General features: G+C 41.3%; 1 protein-coding gene across 2 annotated transcripts; it reads left to right on the forward strand.

The window, feature by feature from the left end:
• Positions 1-169: 169 nt before the first annotated feature.
• On the forward strand, positions 170-17586 carry LOC103281311 (receptor-transporting protein 2). 2 transcript variants are annotated; one of them, XR_010004904.1, is made up of 3 exons: positions 170-1537; positions 7801-9222; positions 13093-17586. XR_010004904.1 is itself a non-coding variant. In XM_008122645.3 (2 exons), exons 1-2 carry the CDS (start codon positions 1392-1394, stop codon positions 3470-3472), a joined length of 705 nt encoding a protein of 234 aa, XP_008120852.2. In that variant the 5' UTR covers positions 177-1391; the 3' UTR covers positions 3473-4275. The 2 variants fall into 2 exon arrangements, 1 of the variants encoding a protein (XP_008120852.2); XM_008122645.3 differs by lacking the exons at positions 7801-9222; positions 13093-17586 and adding an exon at positions 2914-4275 and having other exon boundaries at positions 177-1537.
• The last annotated feature ends 743 nt before the right edge of the window (positions 17587-18329 follow it).

The raw sequence follows: 18329 nt of genomic DNA on the forward strand, positions 1-18329 counted from the left end.
AAGAGGAATCCCTAACATCAAGCTTGAATAGGATTGAGTAGCCATGAAACTGCAAAATCAATCAGTGAGGGTATCTGCATAGAGGTAGCCTGGCCTCTGTTGCCTGGAGGCCTCCTCTGTTTGGGAGGTGTTAACTGGCACTTGATTGTTTGCTGTTTGGAATTCCTCTGTTTCTGAGTGATGATCTTTATTTACTGTCTTGATTCTGGTGTTTTTAAATACTGGCACATTGAAATCCATTGAAATCTGCAAGTGTGTGAACAATTTCAACAGAAAAGAGGAAACCATGAAAATGAACAAAATCTGGCTACCAGTATTAAAAAACACCAGAATCAAGACCGTAAATAAAGAACAACAAACAGCAATCAATCAAGTGCCAGTTAAGACTGCATATAGTTGACTAAGTTTCTGTGGGATCGCCACTTGTGTGTATGTGTATTAAGGAAAAACACCTGGTCAATCACAATTCATAGTTGGGTAATTAGAACAATCAAGGATAACAAGCTTGAACCATTCCCTGAATGGGGTATAACTTGGGAAATGTTTGTAATGCTTTTTGGGACCTACTGAATCACTTGCTTCAGAACTTACTTGGAGTAAGTTCCTGGCTGAGAACCTATTATGCTTGTCTCCTTGTGCCATTGAAAGAGAAATCTCCAAATAAGATGCCTGAATTTAATGCAAAGAACTTTATGTGAGTTTGTTGCTCCAGATGGACTGAGTTATTTTGAAGCTGGAGGTTTTGTGTTTTTGAAGCTGCTTGTTTAATTTTGTCCTTGACTCTGTTACTTAAGAGTAAACTTTGATTTTTTCCATTTTCTTGGCTTGTATTTGCTCATTGTGGATGCACAAAAAGGCTGGATAAGTCTGGACAGGACTGCACGCAGTTTGTCTTTCCACAAACCCGTAACATAGTTCACCTACATCTTTATGTATTTTCTAATAGGAGCAATCATAAAAACAAAAGCAAACAATGACTATGTCTTAATAACGACAGTACAAGAGATCTAACCCAGGCATCACTGTGTCAATATAAATGAACATAAAGCACTTATCCTTTACGTACTCCACTCCTTCCTCATCTTGCTTGCTTATGCAATCACATCTAAAATATAAACTAAAGGGTGTGGCTGTTTTTAAGGTTCGTTTCTGGAACGTTGCACTGGGCTGTTTATAGGAAGAGGACAAATACGGCAATCCTCTCCAAAGCACCTGTTACAATAGACTGAAAACCCAGAGTCCTTTGGCAGTATTAAGAGTGTCACTGGATCGGCTGTTCCTCCCACATTCTAGCACTTTTTGGATGGTACCTTGTAAAACTACCAGTCGTATTGTCTTTATTATTCTGACGATTGGGACTCAAGAAAAAAAGAACCACGAAAAAGCTGAATATGGATTATTGGAGAGCAGTTTTTGAAGGGCTGATCAGGAGAGTGAAACCAAATGATGACTGGAGACTGACAATGGATCAGGCGCTTGATTTCCACCAGTTACCGTATGGATGGAAGTGCTCGGTGCAGAAACATGTCAATGCAAGGTAATCATAATGATAATAATGATAATAATAATGTTACTGATAATGTGGAGCCCTCGGCTGCACAGCGTGTTGAAGCACTGAGCTGCTGAACTTGCAGATTGAAAGGTCGCAGGTTCGAATCCGAGGAGCGGAGTGAGTACTGCTGTTAGCCCCAGCTTCTGCCAAACTAGCAGTTCGAAAACATGCAAATGTGAGTAGATCAATAGGTATCGCTCCGGCAGGAAGGTAACAGCACTCCATGCAGTCATGCCAGTGGCCACATGACCTTGGAGGTGTCTATGGACAACGCTGGCTCTTTGGCCTAGAAATGGAGATGAGCACTAACTGCCAGAGTTAGACATGACTGGACTTAATGTCCGGGGAAAACATTTAACTTTACTACAGATAATGTACCGTGTTTCCCCGAAAATAAGACAGTGTCTTATATTAATTTTTGCTCCCAAAGATGCGCTAGGTCTTATTTTCAGGGGATGTCTAATTTTTCCATGAAGAATTCACATTTATTGTTGAACAAAAAAAAATGAACATTTATTGTATACTGTACAGTAGTTGTCATCACAAACCAGCATAACCAGACAAACTGTGAATCCTATCAAGAATTTCTTGTTACTACCATTATTTCCATGTACAACACTCTATGGTATGTACATTTACTGATCCTGCATGCTGTAATGTTCTATTTGGCGGGCATGCTTCCAAACACAAACTTTGCTAGGTCTTACTTTCGGGGGAGGCCTTATATTTAGCAATTCAGTAAAACCTCTACTAGGTCTTATTTTCTGGGGATGTCTTATTTTAGGGGAAACAGGGTATTACACATTATCTGACAATTGAGATTGAGACATCTTCACATGTTGGTTTCAAACATGCTTGTTCCTGAGCATGCGCAGAGTTCAGGGTAACAATTTTAAGAGTGAAAATAATATCTTGGTGCCACCACCTTCATAGGCACTCAAGAGAAGGCCTTCTTGGTGGTTGCTCCCAGACTTTGGGACATGTTTCTAAGGACCCCTTCTACACTGCCACATAAAATCCAGATTATCTGCTTTGAATTGGATTATGTAGCAGTGTAGATTCAAATAATCCAGTTCAAAGCAGAACTGTCAGCAAAATGGGCAAAAAGATAATTACTTTTATTACAATATTCCATCAATATACCTGCTGTCTTTCTGGTTAGCCCGTACTCTAGTACAGTGGTTCTCAACCTGTGTGTCCCCAGGTGTTTTGGCCTACAACTCCCAGCCAATTTACCAGCTGATAGGATTTCCGGGAATTAAAGGCCAAAACATCTGGGGACCCACTGGTTTAGGATAAGGCCAGCAGAGATATTGCACTATACGCTCTCTTCTCTTGGTTTCTCCATCTCTTCTTTTTAGCTTCACGTGTTCGCAATGCCTCCGTCACTGGTCGTCTCACCAAGTTGTCATCTTATTCCACTTGTTTTGGGATCCTTACATGAGGCAAGGATCTGCTCGGATGAGGTTCTTCCGACAACAGTGTAGTGTGTGCCATTCCAACAAGTACGAAGAGCCAGAATTTACTGAGGAGGCCGTGATGAAAGTGTTGAACCACTTGATCATCAGCATACGAAAAAATTGCTACGGAGAGCCCTTTGACGACACAGAATTAGTCGAGGTGGTCTACAGCACTGGTCCTCACATGCGTGAATATTGTGAGGCTTACAAACTGGGGATACACAAAGGGCGTTACTCCTCGCTTAGAAGTGGAGGGCATCATGCAACAGCCTCCAACTGGGGGCATGGAAGCATTGGGTTTCTACAGACCACTGAACAGACAAAAACCCCAGCAACATCATCCATAAAACCAGATGAATCAAGTTGCCCCTGTATTTGCCTCATTTGTTTTATCCTACTGATTGTGATTATTTTCTTGTCTTACTGGAATAATCGATTCTTGGGAATGCTAAACAAGTAATAGATTAAAATGCTCAGTTGACTATGGCACTGCTTCTTAAACTGTGGGTCCCAGTCCCAGGTGGGGTCCCTTTTGGTCAATCTTGGGGTCCTGAAATATTTGGCAACAGTAAAAGGTTGTAATTTAAACCCCTTCCCATATAAAATCCAGATTATCTGATTTGAACTGGATTATATGGCAGTGTAGACTCTATAATCAAGGCCCCTTCTAAACAGCCATATAAAACAGATTATCAAAGCAGATAATTCTCACAATCTGCTTTGAACTGGATAATATGAGTCTACACTGCCATAGAATCCCATTCAAAGCAAATAATCTGGACTTTATATGGCAGTGTAGAAAGGGCCTGAGTGGAGAAATGTAAGGCCCCTTCTACATTGCCATATAATCCAGATTATCAGATAGTCCACGTTATCTCCTTTGAACTGGATTATATGAGTTTACACTGCCATATAATCCAGTTGAAAGCAGCTAATCTGGATTTTATATGGCAGCGTAGAAGGGGCCTAAAAGATTGTTAATCCTGGGAAATGATGATCCTAAAATATGCACTGTAGACCCCATTCAGGCTGTTTCTACATTGTCATATAATCCAGATTATCTGCTTTGAATTGGACTATATGAGTCTACAATGCTATATTGTTGGGTTATCTAAGCAATCATGCATGCATTTTCAATGTGGGATGGTTTATGTAGTTAGTTATGTAGAATCCTGAACTGTTTTTTCTTTTGGAACTAAGATGTTTTTGCCTGTATGACCATCATCATACAAGATTGTGAGTAAACATATTTTTGCTATTTTATTTTGATGTCTCTGATGTTTATTTTATGCGCATGACTTTCGAAAGGGAAAGGGAGGCTGGATATTTTGTCTTAGTGTTTATTTTCTTTTTACCTCTGCTCACATAAACCCCTAGTCTTCTGCGTTTTTACTGCTCTGCACCAATATTTAACCATATTGGTATCATAATCTTAACAGGTTATGAATATATATTTCTATTATATATAATCCAGTTCCAAGAAGGTAATCTGGATTTTGTATAGCAGTGTAGATGGGGCCTCAGTCATTAAATACCTAAATTTATATACCGGCTGTCCTTTCTTAATAAACCGTTTGTCTCAATTCATGACTGAAATGCATTGAGGCGGAGGGAAACTCTGGTTTTCAGATTAGCATCCTTGTTCTGTTTGAATCTGTCTGTTTATTGGGGGAATTCATGGCAGGTCTGGCATTCCAGCACTTGCCCTAAACCTTTTCCATTCGAGTACTTGAAAAGAGGCATTTAAAAATATAAGCAGTCCGCGAGTTGAGTTACAAACACTTGACTTCCAACTGACTCATAGTTAAGAATTGGGCTGAGACAACAGGAAATGATAGGATTCTTATATATATAGAATACACACACACACACACTGTGTATATATACCCTGTTTCCCCTAAAATAAGACATCCCCAGAAAATAAGACCTAGTAGTGGTTTTGCTGAATTGCTAAATATAAGGCCTCCCCCGAAAGTAAGACCTAGCAAAGGTTTTGTCTGGAAGCATGCCTGCCAAAAAGAACACCAGAACGTGCAGGATGGATAAATGTACATACCATAGAGTGTTGTACATGGAAATAATGGTAGTAACAAGAAATTCACGGTTTGTCTGGTGATGCTGGTTTGTGATGACAACTACAGTATATAATAAATGTTCATTTTTTGTTCAACAATAAATATGATTTTTTTCTTCATAGAAAAATAAGACATCCCCTGAAAATAAGACCTAGAGCATTTTTGGGAGCAAAAATTAATATAAGACACTGTCTTATTTTTGGGGAAACACGGTGTGTGTGTGTGTGTGTAGGCTTTACGTACCTGTTCTGACTTACAAAAAAATTCAACTTGAGGACAAACCTACAGAACTTACCTTGTTCGTAACTTGTGGACAGCCTGTAGCCCAATTGATTTTCCTGCTTCCTAATGTTCAATCTGCTGCTACTTTATCCACAAATATAAAATGTTGCTTGGACACAAGCCAGGCATGCAGTCATGGCTGGGTCAACACATTTGACTCAACATCATTAAAGAAATTAAAGACAGCATCTATTTTTTTTTCCTTTTGGTTTCTTAGTTTCAATTACAAAAGTTTCTCAAGTTTTCTATTCTATACAGGGGTGACAATTAGCTTGTCTACACTCCATATTAGGCAGAGGTCACTTGAGGACATCTAACTGTTGGAAGTCAAGAAGCATCCACATGTCTATGTTCTGTGGTACAGGCCTCCTCCTGTCTTGTTTCTCATCTATGTAACTCTGGGTGCTTCCTTTATCCCAGGAAAATTTGCGTTTAAGAAATGTGAATGTTCCTGCGTGCCTGTCCACACATACCCCAGAAAGCCCATGCTTTTTGGGGTGTGTGTCCAGATGTTCTCCAGGAATTTCCCGGGAAAACACCCGGACACTGTCACCCCTCCCCAAAAGCTCCTCAAACCCCTTTGAAAAGTAAGAAAAAACTTAACAGGCCTCTATTAGTATTCCTGCAGCTCTCCTGGTTAGGTGTCCTTGCGGTTTTCCAGGCAAATATGGGACAGCTGTCTGGATTTTCTGTATATATTTCAGATTTCAATATTAATGTCAAAATACGTAGTATGATTTTACATATGATTTGTAATGACTTTCTGTATATATTTCAGATTTCAATATTAATCTAAAAAAATATGTAGTATGATTTTACGTAGGATTTGTAATGGCTTTCTGAATATATTTCCGATTTCAATATTAATGTCAAAAATACATAGTATGATTTTACATAGGATTTGTGTTACATTGAAATAGTAAAGACAAATATCACTTAAGTAAAATAAACATTAAATATGAAATAACCAAAAAATTAAATAAGGTGTAAACACTAAACTAATCTGCAAATCTGCTATTGCAACAAATCCAATGAAGTGGTTTAAAACTGCAGTCCAGACAGTGGGAGTAGTGGTTTTATCCCACACCTTCCTGGTAAGCATGGAATAAACCCACTATCAAATTAATTCGCCACAAACCAGGGTTTTCCTGGTTTGTGGCGAATTAATTTGTGCTTTCAAAAACAATAAAACAACAACAGCAAAAAAATAAAACAAATATCTCAACAATAAAAACATCAACATCAATAAAACAGTCATAAAGTCAATCTATATATATAAAAGGTAATGAAATTGCGGTCTAGGACAAAACAACAAAACTACACATCCCAGAAACACTAAACTTGGCAACACAACCCCTCATCCATGCCTCTACGTTCATACAACAAAAAGAAAAGAAAAATAAAGTCCTAACTAGAGGGATAGGAATAATTGTTTTTATCCAATTGCTGCCAGTTAGAAAGCTAAGCTCCGCCCACTTGGTCTCCTAGCAAGCCACTCAGCCCAGGGGACAGCCAGAGTTAGGCCTCACTTAGGCCTCTTCCACACTGCCTATAAAATACAGATTATCTGATTTGCACTGGATTATATGGCAGTGTAGACACAAGGCCCTTCCACACAGCTATGTAACCCATTTATAATGGACTTAATGTCAGGGGAAAACCTTTACCTTAACTACCACCAATTCCTCAATACTTTATTTCCCATACCACCAGACTTCACCACAGCAATGCGTGGCTGGGCACAGCTAGTATACAGTATAAAATCTTAAAAACAGAAGACGAATGCATGGGTCTGGGCCAAAGTGCAGAATATTTTAGAATCGGGGAGAGGTAGTTTCTCAACTAAGATAATCAATAAAGTGCTTAAATAATTCTGAGAAGGCATCACCGGTGGGGCTATTTTTAAGTAGGCAGACGAATCGAACCTACAATGATTGATCATCGAAGGCCTTTTGGAAGAGTCAGGTTTTAAGGCTCTTCCGAAAGGAGAGGAGGGTAGGGGCCTGCCTGATCTCCCTGGGGAGCGAGTTCCAAAGACGGGGGGCCACAACAGAGAAGGCCCTCTCCCTCGTCCCCACCAACCGCGACTGCGAGGGTGGCGGGAGCGAGAGAAGGGCCTCCCCCAACGAGCGAAGAGAACGTGCGGGTTCGTAGGGGGAAATGCGGTCTCGAAGGTAGGTGGGTCCCAAACCGTTTAGGGCTTTGTAGGTGATAACCTGCACCTTGAATTGGGCCCGGAAAATAAACGGCAGCCAATGGAGCTCCTTAAACAGGGGCGTTGAACGTGCCCTGTAATTTGCTCCAGTTAGGAACCTGGATTTTTAATTTAATAAAAATTAAAAGGCATAAAATAAAATCAAAATCATTAGTAAAACGCAAGACCTCTAGTCAAAATATGTACTATGTATGTATGTATATATCTATTTTCCAGGATGGCTCCCACTTCCAGAGAGCACTGTGACTTCCGCCAACAACAGATCTGGACCAAACATGGCACGCAGACCCCCTATGACCCACTTTAAGTACTTGTGGGGTTTGGAGGGGATTGACTTTGAATGTTGGAAGTTCTAGTTCATCCACATCCAGAGGACATTCTGAACCCAACTGATGATGGATCTGGACCAAACTTGGCACCCATACAAACATGGCCAACATTGAATACTGGTAGGGTTTGGGAAGAATTGATCCATGATTTTGGGACATGTAGTTTATTGCTGCATATGCATGTAGTTGACTAAGTTTCTGTGGGATCGCCACTTGTGTGTATGTGTATTAAGGAAAAACACCTGGTCAATCACAATTCATAGTTGGGTAATTAGAACAATCAAGGATAACAAGCTTGAACCACTCCCTGAATGGGGTATAACTTGGGAAATGTTTGTAATGCTTTTTGGGACCTACTGAATCACTTGCTTCAGAACTTACTTGGAGTAAGTTCCTGGCTGAGAACCTATTATGCTTGTCTCCTTGTGCCATTGAAAGAGAAATCTCCAAATAAGATGCCTGAATTTAATGCAAAGAACTTTATGTGAGTTTGTTGCTCCAGATGGACTGAGTTATTTTGAAGCTGGAGGTTTTGTGTTTTTGAAGCTGCTTGTTTAATTTTGTCCTTGACTCTGTTACTTAAGAGTAAACTTTGATTTTTTCCATTTTCTTGGCTTGTATTTGCTCATTGTGGATGCACAAAAAGGCTGGATAAGTCTGGACAGGACTGCACGCAGTTTGTCTTTCCACAAACCCGTAACATAGTTCACCTACATCTTTATGTATTTTCTAATAGGAGCAATCATAAAAACAAAAGCAAACAATGACTATGTCTTAATAACGACAGTACAAGAGATCTAACCCAGGCATCACTGTGTCAATATAAATGAACATAAAGCACTTATCCTTTACGTACTCCACTCCTTCCTCATCTTGCTTGCTTATGCAATCACATCTAAAATATAAACTAAAGGGTGTGGCTGTTTTTAAGTTTCGTTTCTGGAACGTTGCACTGGGCTGTTTATAGGAAGAGGACAAAGTACGGCAATCCTCTCCAAAGCAGCTGTTACAATAGACTGAAACATCAGAGTCCTTTGGCACTATTAAAAGTGTCACTGAATCAGCTGTTCCTCCCACATTCTAGCACTTTTGGAGAGTACCTTTTTGAAAAGATTGGATCTCAAAAAACAAAACAAAACAAAAGAACAACAAAAGAGCTGAATATGGATTATTGGAGAGCAGCTTTTGAAGCACTAATCAGGGCAGTGAAACCAAATGATGCCTGGAGACTGACAATGGATCAGACACTTGATTTCTACAAGTTACCACATGGATGGAAGCGCTCAGTGCAGAAACATGCCCATGCAAGGTAATCATGATGATGATGATGATAATGATGATGATGATGACAATAATAATCATGTGATCCTGAAAAAGGCATCCCTTGATCCTTTGTTATTAAACCACTACCGGCCAATTTCCAGCCTTCCCTTTTTGGGCAAGGTTCTGGAGCGGGTGGTTGCCTCGCAGCTCCAGGGATTCCCGATTGAGACTGACTATCTGGACCCGTCACAGTCTGGCTTCAGACCTGGTCACGGTACGGAGATGGCTTTGGTCACCTTGGTGGATGACCTCCACAGAGAACTCGATAGGGGAAGTGTGATCCTGTTGGTTCTCCTGGACATCTCAGCAGCTTTCAATACCATTGACCATGGTATCCTTCTGGGACATCTCTCCAGAAGGGGTATGGGGGATGTTGCTTTGCAATGGCTCTGTTCCTTCCTGGAGAGCCACTTCCAATTGGTGAAGCTGGGAGATTCCTGCTCGGATCCCTGGCCATTGACCTGTGGGGTCCCGCTGGGCGAGGTCATCCAGAGTTTTGAAGTTCAGTGCCATCTCTATGCAGATGACACTCAACGCTACTACTCTTTCCCACCTAATTCCAAGAAAGCCCCCTGGATCTTGGACTAGTGTTTGGCTGCTGAGATGGACTGGATGAGGGCTAACAAGCTGAAACTCAATCCTGACAAGACAGATGTCCTACAGGTCAGTTGTGTGGCTAATCGGGACATAGGGTGGCAACCTGCGCTCGATGGGGTCGCACTCCCTCTAAGGATGCAGGTCCACAGTCTGGGCTCCTTCTGGACTCGGAGCTGATGCTTGATGCTCAGGTGTCACCGGCGGCCAGGAGGGCTTTTGCACAGTTAAAGCTTGTGTACCAGCTGTGACCGTATCTCGAGAAGTCTGACTTGGTTACCTCTAGGCTTGATTATTGCAACGCGCTCTACGTGGGGCTGCCCTTGAAGACGGCTCAGAAACTAAAAATCAGCAGCCAGATTAATAACTGGAGCGATCTACAGGAAGCGGTCAACTCCCCTGTTCAAGCAACTCCACTGGCTACTGATAAGTTTTTGGTCCCAATTCAAGGTGCAGGTTATGACCTATAAAGCTCTAAACGGGTCAGGACCTGCTTGTTATATCCCAGCCACCTTTGGGTTCTGAACCTGGTTCAGAAATGAACTTTGACCAGGATGAAGTTTATTCTGACTTTTTACCCAGTTCTCCTCTGAGTTCCTTCCAATTACAGACCCCAGCTGTGGATAGCTCCGATGTTTCCTTAATTGGAAGAGATACTGAAAACATGACTCCTGTGGTAGAACCAGATGTTCCGAGCTCCCCAGGGAATGTATCCTTTAACAGAAGGGAGTTTTTGCAGCAACAGAGATCTCAGACACAGCAGTTTCGAAGGAGTCAACGATTGGCATCTAGAGGGGATACTGGATAGCAGATTGCCTTGGGAACCTTTGGGGAGTTGGTTTCACTTTGCTGTTATTAGATCTAACTTCTATAAAAGTGTCTTGCACTGTGAACAATGTGTGGTGTCAACGTAGCGACTTCACCGTTTCCAGTTCCCTGATTTCACCAAGCCGAGTCTCCTGTTTCCTGGCGGCTAAGCCAAGCCGCGACTCCCGATTTAATTCGGAGTAAATTCACGTCCTTGCCTTGTTCCTGAATCCAGATTGCTTTTAGCTTCGTCTTCTGTCTGCCTTGAAATCAAAGACTTCCTAGTGACTTTGGACCTTGTCATTCACTCCTGCTTTCTTGTTGTTTTCCCTGCTCAAGAACTTCCCAACAGTTTTGGGCGTGTTTCGGTTTTTGGACTTTGGACAATAATATTGGACATATCTCTTCAATTCTTTGGACTAATTCATACAATTCCTTAAAGGACTATTGATCACTCATCCTTTACACTTATTCTTTCCTGAATTTAGTATTGTTTTAATAAAGATATTATATGATTATTGGTCTCTGTTTGGTTTCCAGTGCTCAAGCTGCCTTGGGGTGCAACACTGCTTATCTTCGTGATCGCTTCCTCCCTTACCAACTGTTACACCCCTGGGCAGTGAGAGCACTGAAAACCAACACAGAGGCCAATAACAATATAATATCTTTATTGAAGCAAAATAAGTTCCAAAAGAAAATAAGCAGAAAAGTTGAATAAGCAATTGACCTTTCAGGAAAGATCAAAATTAGTCCAATAAGTGAAAGTCTTATGTCCAATATTAAGATCCAAAGTCCAGAAACCGAAACACACTCAAACTCAGCTTGAGTACTGAGTGGGGAAAAGGAGCAAAAGGGCACAGATGAGTCCTCTGGAGTGAATGTCCAAAAGCAGGATTTCAAGGCAAGGCATGAACTGGATGTGCAGGAGCTGAAATGCAGTCCAAACTTGGGCAAGAAGGTAGACTGACGCCCCGTCTACTCAGAAGTAAGCGCACCGTCAGGCCGCTTGGATTTCAGGAGCTAGAGACGATGATGCTTCTCAGTAAGAAGTAATGTTGTAAGAAGTAACAGAGGAAAGTTTCCAGTGCAATACTTTTATTGAAGTTCATAAGCTCCCCCAAACCAGGTGCCTGACTCCCTAATTCTTCCCAAGAGAACTGAGCTTGCCAAAGTCACTGCGCCAGGTGCCTGACTCCCTAATTCTTCCTAAGAGAACTAAGCTTAGCCATAGTCACCACGCTCCACTAATCTGGCGCTTCTCCTCAAGCTTTGTCTCTGTGATCTTTCTGTTTTCAAAAAAGCCCTGCGATCAAACACTAACCTGTCAGGAGAATCTGGGAGAGCCAGCACTGTTTCAAGGGCATCCTTAATTGGCTCTGGCTCAGAGATGTCAACAGAAGGCATCTGGAAAGGAGTTGAATCTTGCTGATGTGGGAGAAAACCCAAGTCTTCTTCGTCTTGGTCAGCAATGGCCACAGGGTCAGGGGCCAAAGGTGCCTGAGGCATCACACCAACCCACGCGGGCCTTAAGATTTTCCAGGGAGGCCCTTCTCTCGTTTCCGTCTTCATCTCAACCGTGACTGGTGGGGACGAAGGAGAGGGTCTTCTCGGTGTTGGCCCCTCGGCTCTGGAACTCTCTCCCCAGGGAGATCAGACTGGCACCTACCTTGTCTACCTTTTACAAAGATCTAAAGATGTGGATGTTCCAGTGCACTTTTGAGTAAGCAGTCCCACCAGATACTCAGCCCACTTACAACCCATTATTAATTATTGCACTTTATCACTGTTCCTTATCCTTTATGGCTTTAGTGTTTACTGAGATTGCTCCTCTGCCCTTATTTTTGATCACCCTTATACCTCCTAGGAGCCCAATTCAGAGATCTGCACAAAAAAATTACCTTCTGAATGTTTATTTATTATTATTGTCCTGGTTTTAATTCTGTTGATGTGTTTTATTGTTTTATGTAGTTATAATGTTTTTAATTGATTGTTCTGTGTTTTAACAGAACAATTGTGTTGTTGGGCTTGTCCCCATATGAGCCGCCCCGAGTCCCTTCGGGGAGGAGGCGGGATACAATAATAAAGTTGTTGTTGTTGTTGTTGTTATTGGCTTTTTAAGCTGCCGTATTGCATTGTTGGCTCATGTTCACCTTCATCCCCATGAGGACTCCAAGATCTTTTTCACATGTACTGCTGTTGACCAGGCCTAAGTGGAGTATCTAGCATTTGTCACTGTTGAACTTCATTTTGCTAGTGTTGGCCCATCTTTCTAATCTGTTAAGATCATTTTGTTCATGATCATCCCAAAGCAGGTGGAGGAGAACCTCTTTGTTGGGTATCTGGGAAAGCTAGCTAACTAAAACCATTATTTTGGGCTTTAAGTTTTGGGAAAAGGCCAAAAGAGGTGTTGCACCACGAGCCCTCGTTTCTTGATTTCTCCATCTCTTTCTTTTAGTTTCACATGTTCACAATGCTTCCGTCACTGGACATCTCACCAAGTTGTCATCTTATTCCACTTGTTTTGGGATCCATACATGAGGCAAGGATCTGCTCGGATGAGGTTCTTCCGACAACAGTGCCTTGTGTGCCATTCCAAGTATGAAGAGCCAGAATTTACTGAGGAGGCCGTGATGAAAGTGTTGAACCACTTGATCATCAGCATACGAAAAAATTGCTACGGAGAGCCCTTTGACGACACAGAATTAGTCGAGGTGGTCTACAGCACTGGTCCTCACATGCGTGAATATTGTGAGGCTTACCAACTGGGGATACACAAAGGGCGTTACTCCTCGCTTAGAAGTGGAGGGCATGATACAATAGATCCCAGCTGGGTGCAGGATGCAACAGATCCTAGCTGGGTGCATGAAAGCACTGGGCTTCTACAGACCACTGAACAGACAGGAACCCCAGCACCATCATCCAGAAGACCAAATGAATCCAGTTACCTCCGTATTTGCCTTTTTATTTGCTTCATTTGTGTTATCCTACTGTTTCTGATTCTTTTCTTGGTTTATTGGAATCATTGATTCTTGGGAATACTAAACAAGTGATAAATTAAAATGCCCAGTTGACTATGGCACTGCTTCTTAAACTGTGGGTCCCAGCCCCAAGTGGGGCCCTTTCATTCAATCTTGGTGTCCTGAAAAATTTGGCAATGGTAAGAGGTGTCTGAATGCCACTTAGTGGCCCTTTTAGACATTTACATGAATCTGTTGGGCAGGGTTTAATTCAGATGTACTATATATACTCGAGTATAAGCTGACCCGAGTATAAGCCAAGGCACCTAATTTTACCACAAAAAACTGGGATAACTTATTAACTCGAGTATAAGCCAAGGGTGGGAAGTGAAGCAGCTACTGGTAAATTTCAAAATAAAAATAGATACCAATAAAATTACATTAATCGAGGCATCAATAGGTTAAATAATGTATATGTATGGATACAGATATACAGGTACATGGATCTATTTGTATATAGGATTTGCAAGGACCTGCAAACATATGAGGGGAAAATTCATATATAAAATTAATGTATATAGATAGATAGATACCGATATATAAGTACACAGGGATTGCAAATGCATGCAGGGAGTTAATGCCTATATATCTGTAGGAGAGATTAACAAATATTTTAGGGGAAAATGCTTTTATAAGATTAATGGATATATATTTTTCTTCTTCCTGACTTGCAAGGGCGTCTTTCCTTTTTCAAAATATTCCCTTGGTTAAGAGCGAGAGAGGCTTTGGAAAACACACTGATAAGGGAGGGTAAGAGAGGAATATATCATCTATTGTAAGCAATGGCCTCCAGGTTCTGTTGCCCGACCTTGACCCCATTATATGCCGAGGGAGGCTTTTTCAGCTAAAAAAAAAGGCTGAAAAACTCAGCTTATCTTAAAGTATATACGGACTTTTTTCATAAAAAGAAAAATCAGCCTGTTCAGTAAAACTCTGATTTTTATGCCTATTTTATATACCTGAGGTCACATAAAATTTTCTTGATCCAAGAAAGTTTCAGAGTGGAGAAATTTAAGAAGCCCTAGACTATAGGATTGTTAATGATAAACCTAAAATATGTGCGGTAGACCGCATTCGGTCATCAAAAACCTGAACTTATGTTTTTGCTGTCTTTTCTTAATAAAATATTCCTCTCAACTCATGACTGAAATGTCTTGGCTTTTCCTTTCTTGATGTAGAGAGGAAACTCTAGTTGAAGACTTTCAGGCTAGCATCCTTGTTCTGTTTGAATTTGCATGTTTATTGAGGGAATTCATGGCAGGTCTGGCATTTTAGGACTTGCCCTAAAACTTCTCCATCCAAGAAGGAGAAGAGACAGAGGTAGATTTAGGTTTCAATCTTTAATATCTGCAAAATAGTAGAGACAGTTTTAGCTCATACTGAAAAGGAACTGCCCACCCCTTCGTGGGTTGTATTTCTAGTTATAATATTTTACAAGCATGCGCAGAAGGCTAGTCTTGGCCCAGATCCGTGTTTTAGTCTTCTGTTTTTAATATTTTATGCTGTATGTTGTTTTTTATGATGGTTTTATTGATGTTGATGTTTTATTGTTGAAATCACTGTTTTATTGTTGTATATGTTGGGCTTTGTCCCCATGTAAGCTGCTCCGAGTCCCTCCGGGGAGATGGGGCGGGGTATAAAAATAAAGTTATTATTATTATTATTATTATTATTATTATTATAACTTTATTTTTATACCCCGCCCCATTATTATTATTATTATTATTATTTAATAATGGAAAATTACTATCATGCAATCCTTAAACATGCACAGTTGTCTCCAGCTCATATAAATCATTAATAATTAAATCAGGTAAAGAGTCCACATCATGTACACAGTTGTCCTCAACTTATTTTAATCATTACCTATGACATCAGGTGGACCATCCATTCTCCACATAATGTAAATACTAGCCAACTTACATTAATCATTAGATCAGGAAAACATCATATGAATAACAGGTAAGCCAAATGTCATCACTGTTTACATTAGCTGCTCACAGTTATTTGTATAATCTAACCTTCCTTTCTGTCTTAGTTAATTATCAAGGCATATGTCAAATCATGCGTTCTATAAACAATCTTGGGGAAAAACAAGATTTTGAGTAAGGTGTCATCTAGGCAAGTGATTAATTTTTTTCCTACAAAACACAGCGCCTCACACTGTTTTGTTCATAACTTGGGGACTGCCTGCTTCCTAATGTTCAATCTGCTCCTACTTTATCCAAAAATGTAAAATATTGCTTGGACACAAGCCAGACATACAGTCATGGCTGGGCAAACACATTTGACTCAACATCATTAAAAAAAATTAAAGATTGAATGTTTTTTTCCTTTTGGTTTCTTAGTTTCAATTACAAAAGTTGCTCCAGTTTTCTCTTCTATACAGAGGTAACAATTAGTTTGTCTACACCATATTGGGCAGAGGTCACTTGAGGTCATCTACACTGTTGGAAGTGAAGAAGCATCCACACGTCTATGCTCTGTGGTACAGGCCTCCTCCCGTCTGGTTTCTCATCTATGTAACTCAGTGTGTTCCTGCCTTCAGGGAAAGGTCTTTCGTGCTTGATTCCTTTTTGTTCGAGAAGGGAGCATCTTGAGTTCATCTCTGCCTCAGGATGCCTTACATGCAAACATGAGAATCAGCATTAGGGAATCTTTATTGAAGTCGGTCAATTTTCTTTCATGTATCTACTTGTTTAATCCAAGATGTGTTCCCTGCAACAATAAAAGTACTTTTTCACCCTGTTTAACCTTTTTAGAGGTTCCTGCACATTTTCTCTCCTGCCCATATATAACACTGTGTTATGGTTGAGCCTCATGGCTCTACTACTGGGAGACGTGGGCGTAAGACTCCTCGAGAGTCAGATACTCTCGAGGAGCGAGAAAGGAAGCGGCTGCGAGATATCTTTGCAGAACCATCTGACGAGGATTCTTTTGAGGGGTTTACTGAGAGAATGGAGGAAGAGATGGTTAGCTCGGAAGAGGATGACATGGAATGGACTCGTGTAAGGGAGGATTTGGGTGCCACTGGCAATGATAGTATGGAAGGCGATTGGGGACCTTCAGGATTAGACCCGTGGACAAGCTGGAGGGATGGGATGGGATCCACAGCTGGGGATGCTGTGGGGCGTAGTCAAAGGTGTTCCAGTTCTGATGAGGAAAGTGATGAGGAAACGCCCGGACTGAGGAGAACAGCTGATAGCGATGAGGACTTGTAACTGGCATAAAATGGGGTTTGGGAGCAATAGCAAATTGCGTTGGGCAAGGTAATCTGGACGAACGCTTGGGATCTGTGTGGGAAGTTTTCCTGAAGACGGGTGTGATTCGTTTGCTGACTACGTAAGTTATCCTGGACATTGGGCTCAGACGGCGGGAGGAATTGTGTGGGCTTTTGTTGTGCAACCTCTGCTTAATCTTAATAGCTTTGACCTTCCGTCGTCTTCTTGACGGACGCCATCTGCTTACTCTGGACTTACGGACTGACTGACTACGGCCTCGGATTCTCCTACCTGTGTCTATCGTTGGAACTGGTGAACTACAAACGTCTGCATCTGCCTTACGACCTTCGGAACGGATTGGGACTTCGCTGACTGCTTCTGCCCTCGTCTGCTGTGTTTGTATTGGGAAATTGCCTGCTGTGTGGAGGAGTAACCTCTAAGTTACTCAAACATAGCTCTTGGCAGCAGAGAAGCATCTGCTGCCAATTATTTGCATTCCTTTGAACTTTTTGTTCACCAGCTTCTGTTTGTTTATTCCCAGGCTGAAGCAAGCTGTTTTGATTTAACCCGGATTAAACTCCGGTTTAATCCGGTTTATCTTTTGAACGTTTTTCTTGTCTCTTTTTACTTTTAAGGCCAGTGTTTGCCTAGCCCTTGTCTTTTACGGGCATTTTTGGTTCTGTAACTCCAATAAACTTTGTTATCTTTTATCTTGTGGCGTTCTGTCTTTGACACACTGACTATGCTTCACTCTGCTATAGAAGCAGAATATTCCTACATACACAATGTCTGGGAACCTCCAGACCGTAATGTGGGGGGAAACTGGTTAACTTGGTTTTAGCCCATGTTAGCTTGTAGTGGATAACGAGGACCGCAGATAAGAGAATTCCTGCCTGGCGAGCATATGCTAAACCAGATAGGCCAGGACAGAAAAACCAACTCACCAGGTTGAAGACAAGCCACAGAAGTTTATTACAATTTGGCTAAAAAGGATGCAAGTACAGCAATTTGCTTCAAAATGCACAAGCATAAGCATACAGATAAATACAAGACATCTTCTATAGTACTGATAACTATTCAAACTTCTTGCCCCCTCCTCTGATTGGCTAAAAAAGAAGCTGCCTATGATTCATGCTGGGATTGGCTGGGAGGGAGAATGGCATCCGGGGATTGGTCGAGTGAAGGACCAATCAGCTGCAGAAATGCTCCCTGGGAGGGCACAGTCTGGGAAAAACAAATGATAAAGATATGTTGATGAGCTTTTGATGAGCTCAAATGCCCAGTTCCATACCAAACAAAGATCCTAGAAAACAAAGGTGCTGATCTTGGGTACCCAAGGGCTTGGTTGTCAATAAAAGAGGTTCAACAAATACATATACAGTAGAGTCTCACTTATCCAAGCCTCGCTTATCCAAGTTTCTGGATTATCCAAGCCATTTTTGTAGTCAATGTTT

This window comes from Anolis carolinensis, chromosome 3, assembly GCF_035594765.1.
Source record: "Anolis carolinensis isolate JA03-04 chromosome 3, rAnoCar3.1.pri, whole genome shotgun sequence".
NCBI lineage: Eukaryota > Metazoa > Chordata > Lepidosauria > Squamata > Dactyloidae > Anolis > Anolis carolinensis.

What these genes read in the sequence shown, in the direction of transcription:
- LOC103281311 (XM_008122645.3), top strand. Translation starts at nt 1,392, where the DNA reads ATGGATTATTGGAGAGCAGTTTTTGAAGGGCTGATCAGGAGAGTGAAA. An exon ending in CAGAAACATGTCAATGCAAG is followed by an intron (nt 1,538 to 2,913) that starts GTAATCATAATG and finishes TCTTCTTTTTAG; the next exon opens with CTTCACGTGTTCGCAATGCC.